The following is a 25,042-nucleotide window of genomic DNA, read 5'->3' as shown; positions in this document are numbered from 1 at the left end:
ACACTTCTACACAAGCTTGGCCTTAAGAGGAACCAAGCAGATGGGTGCTTTACATGGTAAAGATGGTGGGCTGCCCAGGGGGACTCACCTAAAATTCCGATGATGAATTCTGAAGCTAGGACTTTATCCCTTTGCTTTGTGAGTTTGGCTCTGTTCAAAGACAAACCTTTCAAGGAAAAGTAATATTTTAAACTATTGTAAGTCATCCTTATTATAGTCCAACTTGAAAGAGTAAGTCAAAGCTGTCAATTGGCAATGCCCTTAATTCTGATACGAAACATACAAAGCTCCGTACATCACACTCCTTCCCACATCCTGCTGCCACAGCGGAGAGCTGTCCCTCCTCCACCTGAAAGATAAGGTCTTTTCTGACCCTAAAACCCCAACCCTTCCTGCCTTCCCGGACTCCTGCGCTGTCCATAGAGCCTTCTCCCGCCTTATATGTTTAGCTTCTCACTGTCACCGCCACTCCCTCTTAACCTGGATTCTTTCCGTTAAACACAGGCAGCCTCTAGTCAGTAGAAACTATAACCCTCCTCTGAGCCTGCTTCCCCCCCCAGCTCTGGTCCCTTCAGAGCCAGCTTCGTGGCAGAGTCCCCCGTGCCTCTTGGGTCCGTTTCCTCACCGCTGTTCTCACCCACTGCAGCCTGGCTCCCGTCCCCACCGCCCCCGAAAGAGCTCTGGGTGAGCTTGCTTGTCGCCTCCCTGGGGCTCTGCCCCGAGGGCAGGCTCTTCAGGCCTCGTCTGACCTCTCGGCGTGCCAGCCACTTGGTTGGCCATGCCCGTCTCCTCCCTCCGCTTCCATGGTGCCAGGCTTCTAGTTTGCATCCTGCATCTGTGCACTGCCCCTCCTCAGACTCCCTGGCAGGTTTGTCTTCCTTCATCTGAGCATTAAATTATTGGAATTCCGTAAGGCTTCATCCCAGGCCCTCTCCTCTTCTCATGCTGTGCTCTCTCCATTCCCCTGGCTTCAGAGAGTATCTGTTACGCAGACTAGCCAGAAATTTCTGCCGCTGGCCTGACCCTCTCCTCTCCGCTGAGCTCAGTAGACCCAGCTGCCTACTGGACACATCCACTGTGACGTTGCACAATCATTCTGACTCAACAGGTCTAAGCTCAGATTCATTGTCCCTTTCTATCCTTCCCCCCATCCTCAAATGCCCCGGTTTCCTTCCAGTGTTCCCCACCTTCTCAGTGAATGGCATAACCATCCATCGAGCCGTGTAAGTTATGGAACTTGAGAGCTAGGCAGTATACCTCCTTCTTCCCCAGTGTCCACAGACGCTGTGTCTCTGTGGTCTGTCAACTAGACTCCTAAAGAGCTTGCACATCCACCTCCATAGCCTAGCCCAAGTGCCTATCATCCAATACCAGGCGTGCAGTAGCCTCCAGGGCTCCTACTCAGACTGCCTCTTGAATCTCCCAACCCATTCTCTGTACAACAAACAGTGTGATATGTTGTAAATCTGGAACGCTCATCCCCTCACCCAGCCAGGGCAAGGTATGCAGCTCTCTGTGCCTCGGTTTCCTGCTTTGTACGGTGGAAATGCTGGTGGTGCTATCTCAAGGGGCTGACCTGAAGATTAGATGAATTAGTATGCGTGCTTCTTAGAGCCTGCCTGTACATTTTAGGCGTTAAGTCAGCATTAGCTTATTCCATTACTCCTATTGTTTGTAGAGAGAGAAACACAGAGTTGAATGGGTCCGTTACCTTGTCCAGGTGGGTTCAGTGCGGAGCCAGGAGTAGAACCCTGGCCCCCTAACTCCTGAGCTGTTTAGCACTTTGTCATTAAGCCACAATATCATTCTCCTACCAAATCTCATTTTCAAAGTCAAAACAACTAATTATAGCACATGCCCTTTGGGAGGACTTAGCTGCATTTTATAGCTGTGTGTGATTAGCCTGGATATTTTTCTCAGACCCTTTCAAGAGAAATGAAACATAAATAGAGGGCCTCATTTGAAATCATGTGTATTTAACGATAAGGCTGCCTAGTTAATAGCAGAATTTTCTCTGGTTAGAGTTCAGTCACTCGTTGTTTCATCCCGTCCAAACATGACGCATAAGAAAAACAAAAGCAGACAGGCCAGCAAAGAACCAGGCAAGGCGTCTGGTCGTGGGATCCATGGGCTGCGTAGCACAAGCCAGTGAGCGAACCTTCTGCAGACGCTTCTGGGCGTAAGATTCTAAAACCCTGACCCCCACTTTTAAGGTGCAAGCTCCACCTTGAATCTGGAAGGGCTTCTTCAAAACAGACTATCCCCAAACCCTAGCTTCCTGTGAAACCTTGGTTTTCCAAAACGGTCCCAAAAGGTGACTGTGCATACCTACAAAAGAAACTAGTATTTGGCAGAAAGATAAACAGAAAAGTGAGGGAGAGCCTCTAAGAAGCTCATTCTAAGTGGAGTCAGGAGTTACATCCCAGACCTGTGACACTGACTTGCTCACTTGTGTAATCTCAGCTTCCCCCGCTGCAGTTGGAGAATGCCGTTTTAGAAAGGACGGGAAGACTGTTGAGTCCAAATTTAGAACCTCGAGGAGCTGGCCCTTATCAGTGCAGATAAATAATACCTTCATGGGATGTTTTAGAAAATGAAGAATAGATGCTAAAATGTTCTTGCAAATTTGAGAACACTTTGGGATTATCCATTTCCAGCTGTCTCCAAGGTCCTCCCAAGCACCTTGAAGACAGATATCCGATCAAAACTCCTTTCTCTGGCATTGAGGCCCACTCCCTGTGTGCAGCCTACATGGCAGTGATATCGGAGCATCATGGAATCAGCTGTCAGTGAGCACTGGGTTTAAAACAGTTATACTTGGCAACTCCATGGACTTTATTTTGAATCTGTGTCGCTCTTAGTGTCCAAGATGTAAGTGAAAATGTTAGTCGCTCAGTCATGTCTGACTCTTTGCGACCCCATGGAGCGTAGCCCGCCAGGCTCCTCTGTCCCTGGAATTCTCCAGGCAAGAATACTGGAGTGGGTTGCCATGCCCTCCTCCAGGGGTTCTTCCCCACCTAGGGATCGAACCTCAGGCTCCTACATTGCAGGTGGATTCTTTACTGCCTGAGCCACCAGGGAAGCCCCCATGGTGTAAACATCTTGCCAACTCTAGACACCGGTTGCTGATGTTTCGGGAGGGACTATGACCTCTGCTGCTAGAACAGTGCTGTTTTCTACCCCTTAGTTCTACTGGAAGGACTCAGGGGGCCTCAGACCCCTTCCACAGAGTTCTCACCTCACACACACCTCATCCTGATGAGGGAAGCAGAAAACTGAATAATTATTTGCAGGGTTGTTAAATAGTTTCCAAGAGTCTCAAAAATACCAACATATCTGTGATGCTGAAGCCCATTGTGTGATCTTTCCTGGAACTTCATCTGGACATGTAGTCCTCCTCTTTCTTTTTTTTTTTTTTAATGTAAGTTTCAGGCAAACGGCATTATAATTCAACATCTGTATATACTGCAGAGCGATCACCACCTCAAGTCTAGTGACCACCTGTCACAGTACAGTTGACCCCCTTCCCCCATGCTACCCGCCCCCAGTCCCCTCCCCCCGGTAACCATTATTCTGATCTCTGTATCTGTTTGTTTTTGTTTTACTGTGTGTGTTCATTTGTTTGGGAGTCTTTTAGATTCCACGTAGGAGTGAAATCATACAGTGTTTGTGTGACTCATTTCACTTAGAATACTGCCTTCATGATGTCATGAATGCAGGGTCTCATACTTTTTATGGTTGGATGATATTCCACTGTGTATGCGCCACATCTTCTTTATCCAGTCGCCCATCAGTGGACGCTGAGGTTGGCTCCATATCTTAGCTACCGTAAATAATAGTGCAGTGACCGTAGGGGCTCAGATATCTTTTTGAGTTTGTGTTTTCGTGTTCTTCAGACAAAGACCCATGAGTGGAACAGCTGGGTGGTATGGTAGTTCCATTCTTGACTTTTTGAGGAATCTCCATACCGTTTGGCATAACGGCTGCCCTGGTTTACATTCCCACCAACAGGGTGCCACCACCCCTTTCCTCCACACGGTTGCCAGCATTTGCTTTATGTGGTCTCTTCGATGACAGCCATCCAGACGTGTGTGAGGTGTTACCTCCTTGTGGTTCTCATTTGCCTTTCCCTGGTAGTCACGGATTTGAGCATCTTTTCATGCACCTGCTGACCATCCCTGTGTCTTTGAAAAATGTCTGTTCAGCTCCTCTGCTCATTTTTTAATCAAGTTGTTTGGTTTTTTTGGTTGTTGATGTGTATGAGATCTTGATATATTTTGGATTTTAACCCCCTGTCAGGTATATGATCTGCAATTATCTTCTCCCACTCAGTAGGTTGCCTTTTTGTTTTGATGATTTCCTTGGCTGTGCAGAAGCTTTCTAGGATGAGGTAGTCCCGCTTGCTTTTGCTTTTGTGTCCCTTGCCTTTGGAGTCAGATCCACTAAAGCGCCTCTGACAACATGTAGCGTCTGCTCGCTGGTGTCCTTCCCAGTCTCTGTCCTGCGTGGTACCCGCCTGTTGCTCGACTCCGCCCCCTGCTGTTGCATCATAGCCAGTTCACATCCTGGCTGTGACGCCTCACTTGCTATGGCTAAATTACATGCCGGCACCAAGTGTCATCCCTTTTCCTCTTCATCTGTCATCCCGTGTCTAATGAGGCTCTGGTGGCGATGGGTGGGGACCAGAAGAGCAGCTATTGTTCTCTGCAGACAGACTTGCTCTCTCCCGACTCCCCGGGGCCATGAGCCTCTTTGTACTTTGAGTCTGCACAGACATGGCAAGAGGCAAGCTCTAGCCTCAGGGTCAGGGGAGAAAGGCAGAGGCCATGATCTCAAAGTTAGGAGGCCCCAGCGAAAGAATGAGACTTCTGTGATGAGAGTTCACGGGCCTGGAGGCCGGGGGAGCAGGGCAGGGGAGGGGCCGCCGGAGGGAGGAGGGTCAGCTCCACGTGACATCACATCGAGTGGCTTTCCTGGGCTTGAAATTGAGGAACTGAGGCGACGTTGGTGGTGAGCGTCAGTCTCTGAGAGCACAGGATGGAACAGGCACCCCAGCCTCTGCCTCTGCCTCCTGCATCTGCGACGGCCGGGGAGATTAATGACCCAGGGAGGCTATGACATGGTCCAAAAACTTTTCCTGGATTTTTTCCGCAGGCGACTGAGCCAGAGGCCGACTGCGGAGGAGCTGGAGCAGAGGAACATTTTGAAACGTAAGTGACAGAGCCCATGGCAAACGCTGAGGTTTCATGATCGCTTTGGTTATGGTATATCACAGCAAGCCACTGGACTTCTCCCGTGTGTTTGTGTGGAAAGGATCGAGACTCTCACTGGTGCTGGAGGCTTCACCCCTGTGTGTTAGACCCCCCGAGACAGCCTCCTCACAGAGAAAGCAACTTCGAATCTACTTGGTTCATGAGGAGCTCAGGGTCTCCAAGAAAAAGCCTGCCCTTGAGTGGGCTGCAGAGTCAGAGAAGCTGGAAAGTTCAAGCAAGATAACTTCTTGTTAAATGAGAGCTGGGGTTGCCTTTAAAGTCAAATTGGCTTAGAAATCGCAAATATGATACTGATGGCTAAAATAGGGCAGATAGCCATTTGAAAACTAGAACCAGAGGATATGACTTTCTGCTGCAGCTGGCTGCTGCTGATAAAATCCCCCCTCCCTCTGAGCAGTCAGTTGAAAGTCTAAGAAAGCATTTTCCAGTGGAAATCCTTTCTGGCCTCGTCTTGGGCCTCCCGTAGCCAGCTGCTGGAGTAGCTACTGAAGCTCTCTTTCCAGAAAGTCTCACTGTCACTCTCATCTGTGGACAGAAAAAAAATGAACGAGCTTCTTGTTTGGTTTAGGACACAGATAATTTGAGTGTGTAGAGAAAATCCATGTGGTGCTTAAAATATTTGTTTTAAAAATGCTAAAAGAAATCATCTCACAGACACAAACCAGCATTCCTCAATTTAGGGGGGGAGATATTCAATAGTTGAAAAATAAAACCTCTCTGCTTCATTGCAGGATACTCTCATCAGCACTGCCCTCTAGATGGTCAACAGATGTTTTTAGTTTAATTCAGACCCTTTCTCCCCACACACCCATCCCTTTCTCTCTCCAGAAGAGAAATATGATCTATGCAGTTTTACTAAGTGTGCACAACACCTCCCCCCCCTGACACACACACACGAGTCACGTGAGGCCTCTGCATGGGTGACTGGGTATTTCCACCACAACCAAACAAAAGTGTTCTTGATTTTACTTTTCTTGCCTTCCTCATTGTGGTCCTGCGACTTGGTCAGTGTCGTGTGGCTGGCTGTTGAGTTTCCCCTGGGAAGGCTGTGTTGTTGGGGTGTGGGGTGTGGCCCAGAGCATCCCCCCTGCGCGCTGTACCTGCACCCACATCCTGCCCCTTGCTCTCGGCTATGGCCACTCCCTCGCCCCTCCAGGGTGGCACCTTCAGCCCTGACCTTCCTCGGGCCTCAGGGCACCTCATCTATTCCCCAGATCTCTAGGAGGTTGCGTATATGATTATGTTCTTCCTAACCCAGGGGTGCCTTTCAGAGTTTCTCCAGAGTTTACTTTGAGCCGAAACAGATTGAGAACTCTTTCAGATGACTTCCCTGGTTGGGGAAACTTTTGGCTTCTGTGTCTCCATTTCTGTCCCCACTTGATACCTGACCCGCTAAAAATCGTCCACATCAGAGGGAAGAACAAACAGGTGGCCACTGATTTCTAAACTCAGAGATCCAGTGAGCATGCTTGCTCCTTCCTCGGCCCCGCCACCTGCCTCACACGCCTCGGTGGTTGGCTGAAGGACTGTGCTCTGGCGGGTTACACTGTACCTCGGTCCCTAACCCGACTCTTACTTGTGAAGAAGCTGAACCCTTCTGGGGACTTGTTCAGGTTTCAAAAGATGCATGCTTCTGTCGGCGGGGACAGAGGACTTGGAAAGAGAAGGCAGGGAGTCCCCAGCTCACCTGGCTTCCTAGAGGCACCACTCCCGAGTCTCATCTGCCCAGATTCCTGATAGACGATGAGCAGGCCCTCAAGTTGCTTTCTTCTCACCCTCCAGAAAGATGCTGGGGTCGTAGAGGTGGCTGCTTGTGTTGCGTAAGCCTATGGGCTCAGGTTCAGGGGAGCAAAGAGCGCCCAGCTGTTCCCATGGTTCCCTTTTGTTCTCTGGCCTCTTCCGTCGTGTCCTGTTTGAATAGCTGCAAACTGAAGGACCACTGACCAAATTCAAACAGGGTCGTCACTTTGCAGTTTCAAAACTTTTTGGAAAGGAGATTTATTTTTCCTGCTGGTTCTTTGCTTTCTCCCACGTTCTGAAACTTTGTTTTCTGAAATAGGGTTTTTTCTTTTTTAAAATCGATTGTGATTGTGAAACAAAAAATGTTTTGTGGCATCAGAAGATACCCTCAAATGGTGTATTCTGAGAATTATCATCTGGGCTTTCAATCACGGGAGGCAGCATGTCTCTAAGGTTGCAGGAGGGTGGGCCACCAGCGTGGGCAGCCTGGGGTTGGGGGCGGTGCTGGAGTTTTGAGAGCCCCCACCTGCCCAGCCCTGTGGGTGGTACTTGCTCCACTGGGGGCAGCCAGTGAGACATCAGGCCCATCTGAGCACACAATGAGCTGTCTGGTGGTGGCGGCAGTGATGACCTCGAGGGCTTTTCCTGGTCTCCCTTTTTCCACTTGCCTAATGGGGTTGTCTTGGTACCCACTGCCTGAGAATTCATGACCCTGAGTTTGTAAATGGCTTTGAACTAAAGGTCTAGATGCCACTGGTGATAGGTTGGGGCCCCCACCCATCAGAGGGACCTCAGGAACACATGTAGGAGATGAGAGGGCAGGGTGCTGACTTTCATGGCCCAGGAGGGGGCCTGTAGGATGAGGAGGCCCCCAAGTGGAGTCCGAGGCAAGTAACCAGTAAGGGCTGGCCCCCAAGCAAAATCGGATTGGGAAGAGGCAGTGTGTTTGAGCAAGAGAAAGAGCTGGACCGTGTGTCTAACGTATTAGCCCTGGAGTGTGCAGCTCGCCCCTCAGTTCCCTTGGGCCTGTCTGTCCATTTCCAAGCCAAAGAGCAGCAACCTAGGTGGTCTCCTGGGCCGCTGCGGGCTCTAATACGCTGTGAGTCTGTCCATTTTAACCCAGTGCCCTCGAGCTGCCTCCTGGGCACTCACCATCCACTCTAGACCTTTCCGTCTGTCCTCCTTCCCATCCACAAATGCACTGTCGGTGGTGGGGGTGGGGACACCCTTCTTCTGGGTCTAACTGGCTGCCTCCCAGTTTATCTCGGAGAGATTCGTTCATACAAAGGTGGTAATGGCTGACTAGTTGAATGGGTTTTTAATCCTGAAGAAATTCACATTTTTCAAAGAAACTCTGGAAGGGGAGGGAGGACCTTTCAATTCAAAGGAAGGCACTCTGGTGTGGGGTTTGGGACCGCGGGGACCCCTGGGGACCTCAGCCAAGGGCCGGATGTGGGCGTTTCTGGTGCTGCCCCGTTCATGATCCTGATCCTCATAGGTGGTCAGCGTGGCCACAGCGTGTCCCTGGGGGTGTCGCGCGAAGGCCTGAGTCGTGCTCTGACTCATCCTTGCTCCTCCTGGTGGGAGGCGATGCCACTCGCAGTGTGAATTGGCTCAGGGTTGCGGTTGCTGGAAGGAGGGGCGGGGGAACCCCACTTCTAGGCACGAGGGGGTCACACTTTTAAAGATCTGACTCTACGGAAACATCATTTACATCAGTGCTTTCAAACGGGCCCTCCCGATGCAGACGGCGCCGGAGTCAAGTCGCCGTGGTGGCCTGTGTCTGAAGTCATCCTCAGTTCAGTAGACGAGACGCAGGGGCACTGGGCCCAGGCTGACGTTCATGGTTTTCCTCAAGTCAGACAGTACTGGGCTGCGATCCGGCCTTCCATCCCAAGGCCTGGGAGGAAAGTGAGGTACCCACGTCATCCGGTTACTTAGATGTGCCCACATTCTCTGTCCACCATGTCTCTGCTCCTTTCCCCAGACCCTCTTACCTGCACACACCTAATGCTAAGTCACCCCCCACATTGCGCTGAGAACGTTTAAGCTCTCAAGTCTGCTCTAAGACGCTCCTTAGAAGTCGACATGCAGGCTGTTGTACCCCACACTATGGCCGCCCACGTGCTCTGTGGACTTCTTGGAAGAGTCAAAGAATTGATGGAATCAGTGCTTGTGAAAGGTGAGCGTTTTGCAGATCTAGCCTCTGTTTGGCGTCAGCTGCGCCTCGTGTTGTTTCTGTGGGGGTCTGGCCTCTGTTCCTTCCAGGCGGGGCACTGGGTGCCCCGGACCACCTCATAATGAGACTCCTTAGGTCACTGTGAGGCCTGAGGCAGAGCTGAGCGAGGCCCAGGTCTTGTGCAGAGAAGGGCGCCTCCCCGCTCCGAGGACGCGCCTGTCATTGTGAGCAGCACCCACTCTTTCAGGACCCACCTCCTGATCCAGCATCTCTGCCTGCAGACTCGGAAGGAACCCCAAGTGACATGAAGAAAGCAAAATAAGGTCGACCTGCTCACCCGTTTGAAACAGTGCAGGCACTTGGAGAGTGTCCCCAGGGGCAGAAGGGTGGCTGCGGTCCGGACGGGGAACTCTCTTCCTGAGACTGTGAGCTGCTTGGCCTAGAACCTGCGGAGGTTCAGAGGGCGCATCCTTGTGGGACACTGCAACCAAAACCTAAAGCTTCCTCGTTTCTTTCAGCTCGGAATGAACAAGAGGAACAAGAGGAGAAGAGAGAGATCAAGAGGAGGTTAACTCGAAAGGTGAGAGGGTTCTCTGTGCCAACGGGGCTGGGACAGGAGGCTGCCCGCCCCTCGGGTGTGGGCCTTGCCCACTGCCTGGCCTGTTGGAGGTGACATCAGTGGTTCCATTCCTCGGGTGTCAGGACACATGGCTCTCTAGACTCTCCAGGGGCCAGTGGTCACAGCTTCACAACCCTCGGTCCTGGTGGCTGGTGACATCCTAGGTTGCTTCGTTTTGTGACAGCGGCCTACCCCTCCAAGCAACTTGATGGCAGGTGTATTATATTTGCAGTTACAGTAAATATTCTGTGGTAAAAATTCACTGTAATCCCATCTCTCAAGTGGAAATTCACCATCAACATCAGTAGTTCAAAATGTATCAGTTATTTGCTATGACCCTGGAAAATGCGAGTTTTCCTTATCTCCCGATACTGCTTCTGACCTACTACCCAAGAACTATTATGCTAAATCCAACTAATTAGGAAAATGTCAAATATATTGATAAACTAATGGAGATGTTTGAAAAGCACTTAGATAAAATTCAGGAAGATAGAATTTACATATATTTTTCCATAAAAACCCCCAAAATAGATGGCTTGGCAATGCAATGTAGACCCACAGGCAGATCTAATTTGGAGTAACCTCTTTGATACGAAGCTCTTTATTTGAGGCTATTCTTGGGGGATGTTGAGAAATTTAATAATTGATGGCACAGAAAACACTTTATTCTGTCTGACTAGAGTGTTTTTAATCACTCTCCTACAGTGACCATCTTGAGAGAAAGATACTCAAAGCTTAAAGACAGTTCAGAGGCACATCAAAATTAATTTTTAAAGTTTTTATTAATGGTTTTTCTCCATGGACATTTTATGCAATGGAAGAAATTCAGAGATCCTGAAATATCATACCAGTTACTAAGGTGATGATTTGTTTCTCAACGCTTTCTCCCCCTTGGAGCACCCCAAACATCTGGTGACAAGACAAAGGCCATCCCAGTTAAAAGGAGTAAGATAAGCAAGGGCCTGAGAGCCGGTGACGAGCTGGTGTCCCCTGGTGGGAAACTACAACAAGAGCTCGGGCCCTCACTTCATCCAGGTGCCCTCACCCTGATCCAGGTCTGGTTCTTACATCCTTAAGATCACCTAGCCTTTGGACGCAGGGCACCCTGTTTCCTGAGACTGAGCAGCGAAGGGGACCAGGGGAGGTGTATTAGATTGTTCTAAGTGGGTCCTTGAAATGATGAGGGTATCAAAAGGAGACTGGTAATGACCCCATGTTTCTGATACAGAAAGGTCTAGACCTTCAGAAACAAACGTTTAATCAGATTTTTGCAGTGTTCATGGGAGTTGACGGCTGGTACCCACCCCCAATTCTCCTAAACTTGAGGGTTTCTTGCTAAAAGCTAGTAATACAGAAAGATTTGGACATGAAGTTAATTCTCTTTGAAAAAAAAAAAAAGTATACGATCTTGCAGGGGAAAACTTGACTAACTGCATAATTTGGCAGGAAGGGGTGAGAGAAGAGGGTTTCCTCCCACACCATCTCCCCTGGGAGAGCGAGGGGGTGGGGTCCCCAAATACCCATAGTTCTTGCAAGTCTTCAAGATAAATGCCTCTTCCTCCTCCCAGTTACCTCTCTCTTCTCCCAGGAAAAGTGCCTTGTAATTTCAGCATCTGCCATCCCCTGGGACTGGCTCAGGGAATTAGAGATAATGAGCTTGAGGGAAGGGCTAGGCTGCTTTTTATAAGGGAGAGACCGAAAGTAGCTTTCACATCTGGCTCTGTGAACAGAGGTGTGGGGCCTGGCAGCTGGTAGGGAATCTGTACCACCTCCTGGCCCTGGACACATTCTGCTCCTCAGGAGCCTTTATCGCAGCAAGACCAGATGCCAGAGGTCGGGGGGCAGGATGGGGCGGGCATACCTTCCCTCAGCCCCAGGATTGCCTCCATATCCTTCTGTCAAGACCTGAGAAAAAGAAAACACAGTAGCGGATGCTGATCGCCACAGACCAGGCATTCTCTTCTGCCAAATTGAGACAAACCTAAAAAATCATTGCTTCATCTTTTAGTAGGTGCCTGTTTTCCACTTCCAAAAAATTGCTAGCTAGCCTGATGGATGGATGAGAAGAAGGGAGGGAGGCTGGCTGGAAGGCAGGCAGGGAAGAACTTTACCTGGGTCGGGTTGTATTAGTAGTGGGATTAGGGTCTTGACGTGTACCCTTTTGTTGAGCGTTTGCAACTGACACTTTCGTAGATGGAAACATAATGCTGCCAACCTCTGCAGCCCGTCATTCCTGGAAAACCAACTCTGGCTGCAGAGACTGTTTCCTTAGCATCCAGGCAGGTAACCTGGGTTCACTTTACCTGGAAGGTGAGAGCCAGTCGTGAGCCAAAAGCGCCTCTCCTCAGCCCACATGGCTAGGCTTGTGAGCCCTTGCTCATGACTGAATCCCGGTGGTGGTTAGTCAGACTCTCCCAGCAGGAAAACCCAGGGCCCTCCTCGCTCATTCCCTGGTAGCACCTGGGCCCAGTTCCTCATCCCCATCAGATTCAGGCATGAAAAAGAGTCCCTTACCTTCAGAGCCAATCTCTAGATTTCTGTTCACTCCAGACTCTACCATAGACAGGCTATGAGCAAAATCCAGACCATGATTTCCAGAAATTTAAAGTAGAAATTCCATGCTTGCATGGCACACTGAACAAACGGTACTGTTTGTCTGGCACCCCAGGGTAAACCTTACCAATCAGAAACAAAAACTGGGGCTGTGAGTAGGAGTCTTTATAATGCAGACAGGCATTTATCATGATAATGAAGTACTCAATTGGCTCAGATGGTAAAGAATCCGCCTGCCAATGCAGGAGACCCGGTTAGATCTCTAGGTCGGGGAGATCCCCTGGAGGAGGGCATGGCTACCCACTCCAGTATTCTGCTCGGAGAATCCCATGGTCAGAGGAGCCTGGTGGGCTACAGTCCATGAGGTTGCAAAGAGTAGGACACAACTGAGCGTATTATGGTAAATGGCTCTTTGTATTGTAATGACACTATGAAGCTCCCTGCACTCATTTCTGAGTCAGGATAGACCCCCATTTTTGCTGACAGCAAACCCTGACCATCGAGCCCGGGAAACCTCTGGGTTTCCTGCAAGAGGCCACCGCCGACACCAAAATGCCTGGGAACCAGGAGAGACAGGAGCCACTCGGAGGGGGAGCTGCAGCGTCCAGACTGGGGACCAGTCACACCCAACACACCTGTGATCCCCAGGTCTCTCGTCCCTTGGCTGAGGGGTAGCGGCAGGCTGCTCGGGTCCCATCTGGAGCCTGGCAGTCGGCGTCCCCATTCTTTCTGTTCAGCGCCGGCCAGGCAGTCATCTAATTATGGTTTTCCATTAGAGGCCAGTTGGTGGCAAGCTGGAACATTCTGGCACCAGCCTAAGGTGTATGGCAGCTGCATAAGATAGAGTCAGAACAGCCAGAGGTGGTTTGGACTTGCTTGCATGTGTTTGTTTCATAGGCCTTTGTGCTAAGATTCTATTTGACCGCATCTTCTATTAATAGAATTAAACACAGTCTAAGGCTTAGAGAAAAATTGCTTTTAAATAACATTGGCTGAACATGAATTGACAGCCTCCTAGAGAGAGAGCAACTGTGTTGCTCCAGAGGAAATTAAACCTAGTGACAGGAAGAGATAATAGAAACGTCGGCCTCGAGTTGTGAAAGTTCAAAGGGAGGATGCCAGCAGGCGACAGGGGAGATGGTGAAATGCCCTCACTTGCTTCATTCCTTCACCGCAGACTCCTCTAGAGAGCCCGTCCCAAGTCTTCCTCGGCATCAACGCGGCCTCGCTCTGCCTTTGGGCGCACCTTTCTACTGAGCTAGTGAGGGGCAGGGTCTCCATGGTCGCGTAAATCAACACACTCCTAATTCCTGCACACCCCAAACACAAAGATTACAAACCCATCTTGCAGAGAGCACTAAATTTGACACACAGGTCAGTTCACGAATCCAGAATAATACAAACCTGTTGTGTAAGGTTTCGGTTCACCTGGTGGGAAAGGCAGGTACATGTGGGAAGACCCACCACACCCACACAGAGACACACGCTGCAGTGTTGTTCCGCAGCCTGGCCGCTTGTCTGAATAGTCCTGGAGGCGGCTCACGAGACAGTCAACTCCTTCACAGAGTCTGGAGAAGCCCCAGGTCCAGGAATCAGGAGCCCTGGGTCCCCGGGGCCCTGCCCTCACTGGTGTGTGATGTGTCAGCTGCGCCTCTCCACCTCGGGTTCTCACATGTACACTCACGGGTGGACCAAGTGATCTAAAACGTGGCTGGTTGACCGCATCCATGTCTCTCTCTCTCTCCCGCAGCTCAGCCAGAGGCCCACAGTGGAGGAGCTTCGGGAACGGAAGATCCTTATCCGCTTCAGCGACTACGTGGAGGTGGCCGACGCTCAGGACTATGACCGCAGGGCCGACAAGCCCTGGACCCGCCTCACCGCTGCCGACAAAGTGAGAGGGGTGGGGAGGGCTGCCCAGGCCTCTCGACCAAGCGCTGGGTCTCTAGCACGCTGCTGGGAGCCTGCGCAGAGCCCAGGAGCAGAGCTGAGGTGCCCGGGTGGGCACTGGAGGCAGATAGCCTGGCCGGCAGGCTCCAGGGATGGGCCACACTCCTTCCCTTAATTTGGTTGGGGGATTCTGACCCACCAGCTCTGGAAGGACCCATCCTGAGGTGTCACTGTGCATTCTGAGCTTAGATCCACCGCAGCAAGACCAGGGGCTGACCTTTCAGTGTGCACCAGGGACCCCAGGATGTGGGCCAGGTGGACGGGCCCTCTCGCTGCCCGGATGAACAGCTCCGGGCAGAACCCCAAATCGAACTGTTTGTATCTTAGATTTGGGGGGGAGGGGATTCTTCGTAGGTTCTAAAGGGGCTTCCCTGGTGGCTCAGATGGTAAAGAATCTGCCTGCAATGCAGGAGACCTGGGTTCGATCCCTGAGTCAGGCAGATCCCCTGGAGAAGGGAATGGTTACCCACTCCAGTATTCCTACCTGGAAAATCCCATGGACAGAGGAGGAGCCTGGTGGGCTACAGTCCACAGGGGTGTAAAGAGTTGGACACAACCGAGTGACTAACACTTCCACTTTTTAAAGAGTATCTCAGGGTAACTCTGTTATCTCAGGGTAACTCAGTGGTGAGATTCTACTTTACGCACCTGTCTGACTTTGTTGAAGAGGTTTCCTGACGTTTTCAGGAATAAAATAGAAGGTGAGCTGTCTGCTTCCTCCACACACTCACGGGCTTCTCTTTCTTCTAGGCTGCCATTCGGAAGGAGCTGAACGAATTTAAAAGCACTGAAATGGAAGTTCACGAGTTGAGTAGGCATTTAACAAGGTTAGTGTCAAGAGGTTTCTTTTTTTTTTCTTTCCCGCTTCAAATTATAATATTTACCCCGGACTGAACTATCCTCACCGTTTCTGGAGGACAAGTGCTGGGCAGTGGTGGGTGTGGTGAGGGGGGAAGATAAAAGAAAGATCCACGTGGAGGGATCCAGGTTCCACCATGGTTACTGAAAGTAGAGGAGTGTGTGCGAGGTCTGGGCTGAATGCAGCCTTCTCAGAGCCTGCAGCCTAAAGATCTGCTGAGTGCCAGACCACGACGGAATGGGTATTTATGAAAACATAAGCTGAGGAGGAAAGGTCGTTGCTGATTACAGCAGAGACCAAACCGGGCCAGGGTACCAGATCCTCGTGGTACTTCCAGGTGGGGGTCACGCCTGCCGTTCGGTGTCCTTTTTCCAGACAGTCCTGTGTGGTGCTTCTTGGCGAAACTGAAGCAGACAGATTGGAGGGGGTTGCACAAGGTCACGGGGCTGGTTAGTGACAGGCCGTCAGCTCCCTCCTCCTGCCTCTCTCCTTGGTTGAACGTTGAGTGCCTGACTCGGGGACAGGAGCTTGGGGGTCCCCGCCTTGCTGCTGATTCCTTACCTGGGCTGCGGCCCCCCTGGGGAGCTCCAGATTAAACTCCAAAACCAGGGGTGCACTGGATGGGCCTCAGGTTCTCCGGGGGTCCTATGGAGATTTATTTGCCTTTGGTTGGAGATTTAAGCCTCCCTGTGGCTGTCACAAACAAGGATGGAGGCTGGAGAGCTTGGCCTTGTCAGGTCCGACACCATGGGCAGCCGCTGGGTCTTGACTGAGTTGTTTTGTATTCCTAGGTTTCACCGACCTTAACAGTCGAATTCCTCTTGAGTGCTATGCTGTCTTCAAAACATAAATTTATAAGAACCATAAGTGCTGGTATTTATTCACTTCCCCATTATGATGTAAATCTTATGAACTGCCTTTTTTTAAAAAGAAGAAAAAGAAAAGGAAACACAGGATTCTGCTTGCAAAAACGTGATGGTTAGGCTGCCGGCGCTGCCGAGGATAAGGGACCGTGCCCCGTCCCGGGCCGGGGGCACCGAAGACTTGCCCGCGCTCAAAGCGGCCCTGGGCCTCAGGCCGGCAGGTACCGCGTTTGCTGAGGCTCCCTCGAGCCTGTACCGCCAAAGTGTCTGTCCCCTGAGTCCAGAGAATACCGAGCCGGTGGATCTGTCGTGGGACGACTGTGCAGAAGCAGACAGCCCGGGGGTGGCGCCCGACCGGAGGAGGCTGCTGAAGGAGGCCGCACCACCCACGCGGTGAACTACGGGGAGAGCCCTTCCCCGGGGAGCCTGTGGTCGCCGGGCTGGCCTCAGAGTGCGTGCGCTCCAGGTGTGGAAGGCAGGCACGAGTGCCTGTCCTGTCCCCTCGGGCCGAGCCAGCTGCCCTCCAGGAAGCTCTGGTGTTGCAGGGGAAGGCTGTCGTTAGACGAGCCCAGAGTCACAGGGGATCTTACACATGCCAGCAGCCTCTGCTATCTGAGTGGCATCACGTGTGCGATCATAATGCCGCTGTGGAAGGTACCCAGGCTGGGGTGACCAACCGCCTGGCTGATGTTCATTCTCTCTGCATGTACCCCAGGGCTGGGGACCGGGTGGCCGGGCCTTTAACGGCCTCTGAGTTGAGGACCAGGCCAGGATCCATTCCTGAACGGCTGGCTTCCCCCAGCAGGTCCTCCACAACTACCCGAGGCCCTTCCAGGCTGGCCATGCCCGTAGGTGTCCGTGCAGAAGCCCCAGGGTCGGGGCAGGCACCGGCCCCGCCCACCAGGAGGTACCTGCTTCTCCAGGGAGCATCCCTCCTCTCCCTCTGGAGGCTGGTGAGGGTGACAGAGGTCGGATCTCTGTCCATCCTCCTCACCTGTGATCACAGGAGAACAGTGACAGGGTGTGGCAGAGGAGGGACCCCTCCAGACCCTGACCGCTCTCCGTAGGAGGCCACCTGAGCTACTTCCTTCCCCTCCGGGCTATGGCTGTGAAGCTCCGCCTGGCCTCCTGCTGTGATCTTGGTTGTTCCACCAGCTCTCCCGGTGATGGCTAGAGCCCTACCACACAGGCCCAGGCTTTAGAAGGATTCCAGCTTGGCCTTCACCAAAAAAAAAAAAAAGAGGTAACCAGTTCCCACCCCAAGCTGCGTGGGATCACATTACCCTGGGGCTGCCCCACCATCACCACAGGTGAGGGCGGGCTCCTTCTCCGCTGGCCCTCATGGCTCCCCGGGGTGGTGTCACCATGCACCTGGCAGGGGAGCTCCGGCAGCGTTCCAGGCGGTGCCCACTGGCCGGTGCCAGGCTGGCACACGCTTTCCTCACAGCGCCTGGCGCCCAGCCCTGGGACGCATCACCCCCTTCCTCTCTTCTTTGAATGTTGAATCCGGATAGTTAACCGCTGTGAGTAGAGGCGTTGTTCAGGGAAAACGTGGCCAGGATTTTAGCGTGGCTGTAAACAGTGTCTTCCCAAAAGACTTACTGACGTTTGAATGTGCAGATGGTGTGGTGAAGGATGCGGGGCTCTTCCGTGTAACCCCTCTACATGGGCACGTTTTCCTGGAGGTGCCCACCTTGGCCAGGGTCTGAGCCTGGGCTTCTAGTGTTATGATGGTCAGCCTTCTCCTGGCCCAAGAGCGAGTCCTAAGGGACCTCATTCCCCTGCCTGGACGTCTCCCACACAGGCCAGGGGCTTCTCTGCTGGCCTGGGTTCCGGGCCTTTCAGTGTCTTGGGAACATGATGCCTCAGTCCAGTTCCCTGCAGCGCGCCTGCCAGGGGTTCCGGGTTCCCACCCCAAGTGCCCCATTGTTGCAGCCACTTTGCATGTGAAAGAAACTGAACACAGTTTCTGCTGCTCCTGCAGAGTAGCTTTTTCCGGAAGTAACTCCCTACAAATTGAAGGGTGCCCCTCCCGTGTCACTGCCCCAAGCTGGGCTCTCCCGAGCCCATTGGAAGTGGCTCAGCAACCTCTGTAGGTCACAGGAAGGACCTTCTGCTGTCTTTCTTTTCTTGAAATCTTGAGGTGTTTACAGAAATCTATCCAAATTTCCTTTTTGCCACATTGTTAAAACAACTGAAAAAAAAATGTGTTTCTTTCCAAAATGACAATTTGATATGGTGGTGGGGGGTGAGGTGGGAAAAAGGTAGGCTGGCTGGTTTACAGTGCGCCTTTTTTTCTGAAAAAGCTAGTTTGAGCTTTTTGTCATTTGCATTAGCACAAGAACAACCTGAGATTTCTCAAATCAAAACGTTTCCCTCTGATCAATCAAACACTGCCCGAGGTCCCCACCCTATCCAGGACTGAGGAGACTGCCATGGGCCTACCTGCTCCTTGGAAATCGCTGACCTATTCCTCCCCAAAGGCCCTCAAAGCTCTGTAAAACTTTAGCCTTTATGTCAGATTAGAGAAACCAAACGATGTGACGGTGGATGTGATGAAAATCTCTGAGCTTATTTTTCTCCTGCCTATGAACGTGTATTTATACTTGCCGAATGAAAACCGTGCTGTGTGCTTCGGTGAATGGAACTTCAGGCTCCCCCCCCGTGCACAGTCAGTGGGCGAAGGTCACCTTAGACGACTTTTCCTCCCATTTGTCTGTTGATCCCCAACATGGTTCTTTCCTCTGGTTGCTTCCTGGGTGTCTGTACATAGTTTGTCTTTTACCGGAGCGCGCTCCCGTGTTCTGCTTTAACAGACGACGGCTGTATGAGGAAGACAATGTAAATAGGATACAAATTAAACTGGAGCTCTATGGCCTAGGTTTTGTACAGACAGAAACTGCATGGTATTTAAATTATTGTTTGTCTCTGATGATGTATGCAGTTTCTTTAAAAACAAACCAAAAAAAAAAGTCTTAAAAAAAAACATTTCCTTGACTCCTGTGTGTTTTTACTGACAACCAGCAGGAACCACCGAAAATTTATTAGATTGGTTGGGGGGAGTGGTAGGTCAGCTCATCAGCAAAAGAACAAGAGTTATGAAAACACAGAACCACCTCATGTAGCTGGTACTGCTGGGGAAGGGAAGGAATGCTGCACATACATGATGAACTTTCTAGGTAAGTTCTAGCACACAAAAGTGTTTTTTTTTTTTTCTTCTAAACATCTTTTAAAGAATATCTAAATGTATTTCCAGTTTTCTGTCCTTTAGTAGTCTGGGAATGATAAATTACTGTCCCCAAGCAAAAGCCCCAGATGACTTTGCTCTTGAGAGTATATACATCTGTCTCCTTTCTTGAGCAACCTGAGTGTTTATCCTGTAAAAAAAAGCCCAGACCTTTTATCGCTTAACCTTTTGGTCCCAGTGTGTCTTTCTGGAGGCTTTAGGGGAAGCACAAAGGGCTGCAGGGCTTGCCGGCTGCGTTTTAGGTGGTGACACTACCCAAGATGCCCTTGGTCTGCTAACAAAGGAAGATGGTTTGGGGAAGACGGCCTGGCATGGTGCCGTCCCCCCGTGCCACTGCCAGGGATCACTGGGGCGTCCTTTCCTAGTGCAGATGCTGATGCCACTGGCCTAGGCATCACACTTCTGAGCAACTTCAAGGGCTTAGGCGATCCATCCAGAGGGAGCTGGCTTCCCTTTGCCTGGGAGCCTCCATCCTCAGTGGGCCAGGGGAACAGGTACACTGCTCGTTTCTTTGCTGAGCAGCAGTGGCAAGGCCCTGCTGGAGCTCAGCGGGATCATGGCAGGGGCCTGGACAAGCCCTCACCTGTGTGGGAAGAGGAACGCCAAGGCCCTGGCAGACAGCGGTGCTGAGTGGTCTACAGAAAGGACTGCAGGCCAAGAGCTTCTCTGTCATTCTGTGGTCTTCCTCACTCCAGAATTCTCTGACCTTAACAAGTCAGAACTTGGTGGTAGTTACCTAGGGGAGCAAAAGGACTAGAGTAAGAAAAGCTCCAACAGGCTTTGGCCTGTAGGACAGAAGGAAGAGGGCCCTTTACGAAGTAAAGAAGGTCGTGACTACACATTCTCAATAGGTAGAGGGCCTGCTGTGTCCACCCTCTGGTCATCATAGGACAGAAATTATGGCCCCACCATTACCTCTAACTGGACAGTTTTGGCCGAGTCACTTAATTTCTCTGGGCCTCAATATCCTCATGTGGAAAGTGGGGACACTGAACTCTACGGGTCCTGTAGTGTCCTCAAGGACATCAGCTAAGATTTGGGTTACCTGAATTTTTACAGCGCTTAGTCCTTGGGACCAGTGAGCTCTGCGTAAGTCCTGCTGGGGAAGGCTCTTGGGGAACAGCTTGGACACCACACCTGCCATGCCTCCCTGCCTGGAGCTGGGCTCCTGGGGGACTGCTTGGCACTGGGACCTGCACGCTCAGGTGTCTTCATGGGGGCTTGTCCTAAAGCTGCTCTCAACCATATTACACTGTCCCGCTTCCCGCTTCCTCTGGGCCAAGGACCCTGGAGGGGCCTTGGAGCTTTGAGCTGTGATGCTTAAGATACAGTCTGTTGTCCCCTACAGCACCCCAAGTTCAAGGGCACCTCAGTGATGCGGGCACTTACCCCTGATTATTCACCCAAGGACAAGTTTGACACCCGGAATGCTCCCTGGCTGGCTCCCCAGGCCTCAGTGCTATCCCAGCCTCAGATGACTCCATATCTACAGGTAAAACCCAGATCCCCCTGAGCTCCTGACCCAGGTGTCCAGGTGTCACAGAGCAGCAGCGTGGGTCAGACTGAGGCCCTGGGAGAAACCCTGGCTCTTCAGCGCTTACCAGCTGAGCAACTTCAGACAAGTTACTTAATCTCACTGTGCCTCAGCTTTCTCATCTCTAAAATGGGAATGATGGCACCTATTTTATAAGCCTGATAGGATTAAATAACATGTGTAAAGTGCTCAGCACAGTGTCTGACATAAGAGTTAGGCCTTACTAAACGTTAGCTCTTGAGGACTTTGCCAAATGGTGGAATAGGAAGACCCTGACCACCTCCCATGGGCACACCAAAAATTACAGCTCTTTACAGAGCCACTATTGGTGAGACAGACTGGAATCTAAAGGAAAAGATCTTCTACAACTAAAATATAAAGAAAGAAGCACAAGATGGTTAGGAGGGACAGAGTCTGGTTTAGTCAAGACCCATACCCCCAGAGGGTCTTCCCAGGTGGCTCAGTGGCAAAGAATCCACCTGCCAAGCAGTTAACGTGGGTTCAATCCCTGGGTTGGGAAGATCCTCTGGAGAAGGAAATAGCAACCCACACGAGTATTCTTACCTGGGAAATCCCACGGACAGAGGAGCCTGGTGGGATTCTAAAAAGGTGATTGATTCTGATATAGAAAGTGAAAATGGAATAGTGTTGGAGACTTTCCAGGTGTGACTGTCAGATGTAACAACCCACAAAACGTCACTGAGACGACAGAATTTGAGGCCGGCCAAGATAAAAATCACTGGCCACAGCCATTAGTTTCTGCAAAAACCCCCCCAGTCAGTAATAAGCTAACATTTGTATGACAGAAGGAAGGGGGTGGGGTGGGCAGAGAACATATTTGAAGACATAATAACTAAAAACTTCCTTAACCTGGAAGGAAACAGGCCTCTTACCTTCGAAAAGCACAGAGTTCCAAACAGAACCAAACCAGAGAGGATCATATGAAGATATATTGTAATTAAAACAGCAAAAATTAGAGAATATAAAAGGAGAGGAATAAAACAGGTTATGTACAAGGGAATTCCCATGTGGCTATTGGCTAAATTTTTAGCAAAAACTCTGCATGCCAGAAGAGAAGTGGCATAATATTTTTTAAGTGATGAAAGGGAAAAAAATCTATAACCAAGAATACTCTACCCAGCAAGGCTTTTATTCAGATTTGATGGAGAGATCAAAAGTTACACAGAAAAGCAAAAGATAAGAGTTCAGCACCACCCTACCAATCTTATATGAAATGTTAAAGGACTTCTCTAAGCAAAAAAGAAAAAGCCACACCTAAAAATATGAAAATTAAGAAAGGAAAAACTCATTGGTAAAGGCAGTGACTTATAGTAAAGTCAGTGAATCAACCACATATAAAACTAGCAGGAAGATTAAAAGAAGTGTTAGGGTTAGGAGTAAAATCATCTATATTTGCAATAAGTAGTTAAGGGGACACAAAAGTTGTAAAATATGATGCAAAAAACAGCAAATGTGGGAGAGGGGAGTAAAACCGCTGGGATGTTAAAATGTATTTGAAATTAAGAGATCAGCAACTTAATTATATACATATAGATTGCTATATGTAAACCACATGGTAACCAAAAACCAAAACTCTATAACAGATACACACAGAAGAGAAAGGAATCCAAACATAACTCTAATCATCAAATCACAAGGGAAAAGAAGGAACAAAGAAAGAACTACGAAAATGCCTCAAAATGATTAAAAGAATAGCAATAAATACAATACATACCCACCCAAAGTTAGTAGAAGGAAAGAAATCATAAAAATCAGAGCAGAAAGAAATGAAATAGAAAAAAAATAGCAAAAACCAATGAAACTAAAAGCTGGTTCTTTGAGATTAAACTGATAAACTTTTAGCCAGACTCACCAACAAAAAAAAAAGCCTACAAATCAATAAAAGTGAAAAAAAATCACAACTGACAACACAGAAATACAAAGGGTCATAAGAGACTACTGCAAAAGCAGCTGCATGCCACATACAGCGGACAACCTGGAGGGAATGGACAAGTTCTTAGACTGAACTAAGAAGAAATTATAAACAGACCAATCAGAAGTAATGAAATTCAAACTGCAATTAAAAATCTTCCAACAAACAAATGTCCAGGACCAGACAGCTTCACAGGCAAATTCTACCAAACATTTAGAGAACAGCTAACACCTGACCTTCTGAAACACTTCCAAAAAACTGCAGAGGAAGGAACATTCCCAAGCTCATTTTACAAGGCCACCATCACTGTAATACCAAAACCAGACAAAGATACCACACAGAAAATTACAGACCAATATCACTGAAGAACATAGACAAGAATGTGCTCAGCAAAATACTAGCCAACCGAATCCAGCAACATATTAAAGTGATCATACAGCATGATCAAGTGGGATTTATCCCAAGGATGCAAGGATTCTTCAATATATGCAAATCAATGTGATATACCATGTTAACAAGTTAAAGAATAAAAACCATATGATCATCTCAATAGATGCAGAAAAAGCTATTAACAAGATTCAAAGCCCATTTATGATTTAAAAAAAAACCTCAGAAAATGGGCATAGAAGGAACCTAGCTCAACATAATAAAGGCCATCTATGACGAACCCACAGCAAACATCATTCTCAATGGTGAAAAACTGAAAGCATTTCCTCTAAGATAAAGAATAAGATAAGGATGTCTACTCTCGCCACTATTACTCAACGTAGTTTTGGAAGTTCTAGCCACAGCAGCCAGAGAAGAAAAAGAAAAGGAGTACAAATCAGAAAAGAAGTAAACTGTCACTGTTTGCAGATGACATACTGTGCACAGAAAGTCCTAAACATGCCACCAGAAGACTACTAGAGGTAATCGATGAATTTGGTAAAGTTGCAGGATACAAAATTCACACACAGAAACCTCATGCATTTCTACACACTAACAACAAAAGATGAGAGAGAGAAATTAAGGAAACAATCCCATTTACCACTGCAACAAAAAGAATACCTTGGAATAAACCTACCTACGGAGGCAAAAGACCTGTACTCAGAAAACCATAGAACACTGATAAGTAAAAGATGACACAAATGGATGGAGAAATATTCCGTGTTCTTGGATTGGAAGAATCAATATTGGGGAAATGAATATACTACCCAAGGTAATCTACAGATTCAATGCTGCTAAGTCACTTCAGTCGTGTCCAACTCTGTGCGACCCCACAGACGGCAGCCCACCAGGCTCCCCGTCCCTGGGATTCTCCAGGCGAGAACACTGGAGTGGGTTGCCATTTCCTTCTCCAGTGCATGAAAGTGAAATGTGAAAGTGAAGTTGCTCAGTCGTGTCTGACTCTTAGCAACCCCATGGACTGCAGCCCACCAGGCTCCTCCACCCATGGGATTTTCCAGGCAAGAGTACTGGAGTGGGGTGCCATTGTCTTCTCCACAGATTCAATGCAATTCCTATCAAATTACAAATGACATTCTTCACAGAATTAGAACAAAAATGTTTACAATTTGCACAGAAACACAAAAGACCCTGAATAGCTACAGTAATCTGGAGTAATCAGGCACCCCCAACTTCAAACTACACCACAAAGGTAGAGTAATCACGACAGTATGGGACTGGCACAAAAACAGTACCACCATATGACCCGCAGTCCCACTTCTGGGCACATACCCTGAGAAACCGTAATTCAAAAGGACACATGGACCCCAATACTCCCTGCCGCACTGTTACAGTAGCCAGGACACGGAAACAACCTGAATGTCCAACCACAGGGGAATGGATCAAGAAGATGTGGCACAGACGCACAATGGAATATTACTCGGCCACTAAGAGAAATGAAATGGTCATTTGTAGAGATGTGGATGGAACTAGAGCCTGTCACACAGTGAGGTAAGTCAAAGAGAATAACAAATATTGCACATGAATGCATATATGTGGAATCTAGTAAAGCTGTACAGATGAGCCTATTTCCAAGGCAGGAATACCGACGCAGACACGGAGAACAACGTGGACAGGAGGGGAAAGGGAGAGTGGGAGGAACTGGGAGATTAGGATTGACATATATACACTACCACGTGTCAGTGGAAGCCGCTATAAAGGAGAGGACGTTCAGCTCGGTGTTCTGTGATGAGCTGCATGGGTGGGATGGGGTGAGGGGTGGGAGGGAGGTCCAAGAAGGAGGGGATGCATGTATACATATAGTGATTCACTTCATTGTACAGCAGAAACTAAAACATTGTAAAGCAATTA

General features: G+C 49.6%; 1 protein-coding gene across 21 annotated transcripts in view; it reads left to right on the top strand.

Annotated features, from left to right (window-relative positions):
• The window catches only part of PHACTR1 (phosphatase and actin regulator 1), a 565,894-nt gene extending 549,857 nt beyond the window's left edge, over positions 1 to 16,037 (top strand). For all 21 annotated transcript variants that reach the window (XM_086370843.1, XM_086370849.1, XM_086370839.1 and 18 more), the window contains 5 exons: positions 5,155 to 5,210; positions 9,711 to 9,772; positions 14,115 to 14,255; positions 15,062 to 15,138; positions 15,962 to 16,037. In XM_086370843.1, coding sequence (XP_086226969.1) covers positions 5,155 to 5,210; positions 9,711 to 9,772; positions 14,115 to 14,255; positions 15,062 to 15,138; positions 15,962 to 15,977 — 352 coding nt within the window. In that variant the 3' untranslated portion in view covers positions 15,978 to 16,037. The remainder of the gene's footprint in view (positions 1 to 5,154; positions 5,211 to 9,710; positions 9,773 to 14,114; positions 14,256 to 15,061; positions 15,139 to 15,961) is intronic.
• Positions 16,038 to 25,042: the final 9,005 nt, after the last annotated feature.

This window comes from Bos grunniens, chromosome 23 (assembly GCF_055505025.1).
Source record: "Bos grunniens cultivar Pamir isolate PY7600 chromosome 23, Bosgru_T2T1.0, whole genome shotgun sequence".
Lineage (NCBI taxonomy): Eukaryota > Metazoa > Chordata > Mammalia > Artiodactyla > Bovidae > Bos > Bos grunniens.
This window is presented reverse-complemented; position numbering and strand designations above follow the sequence as displayed.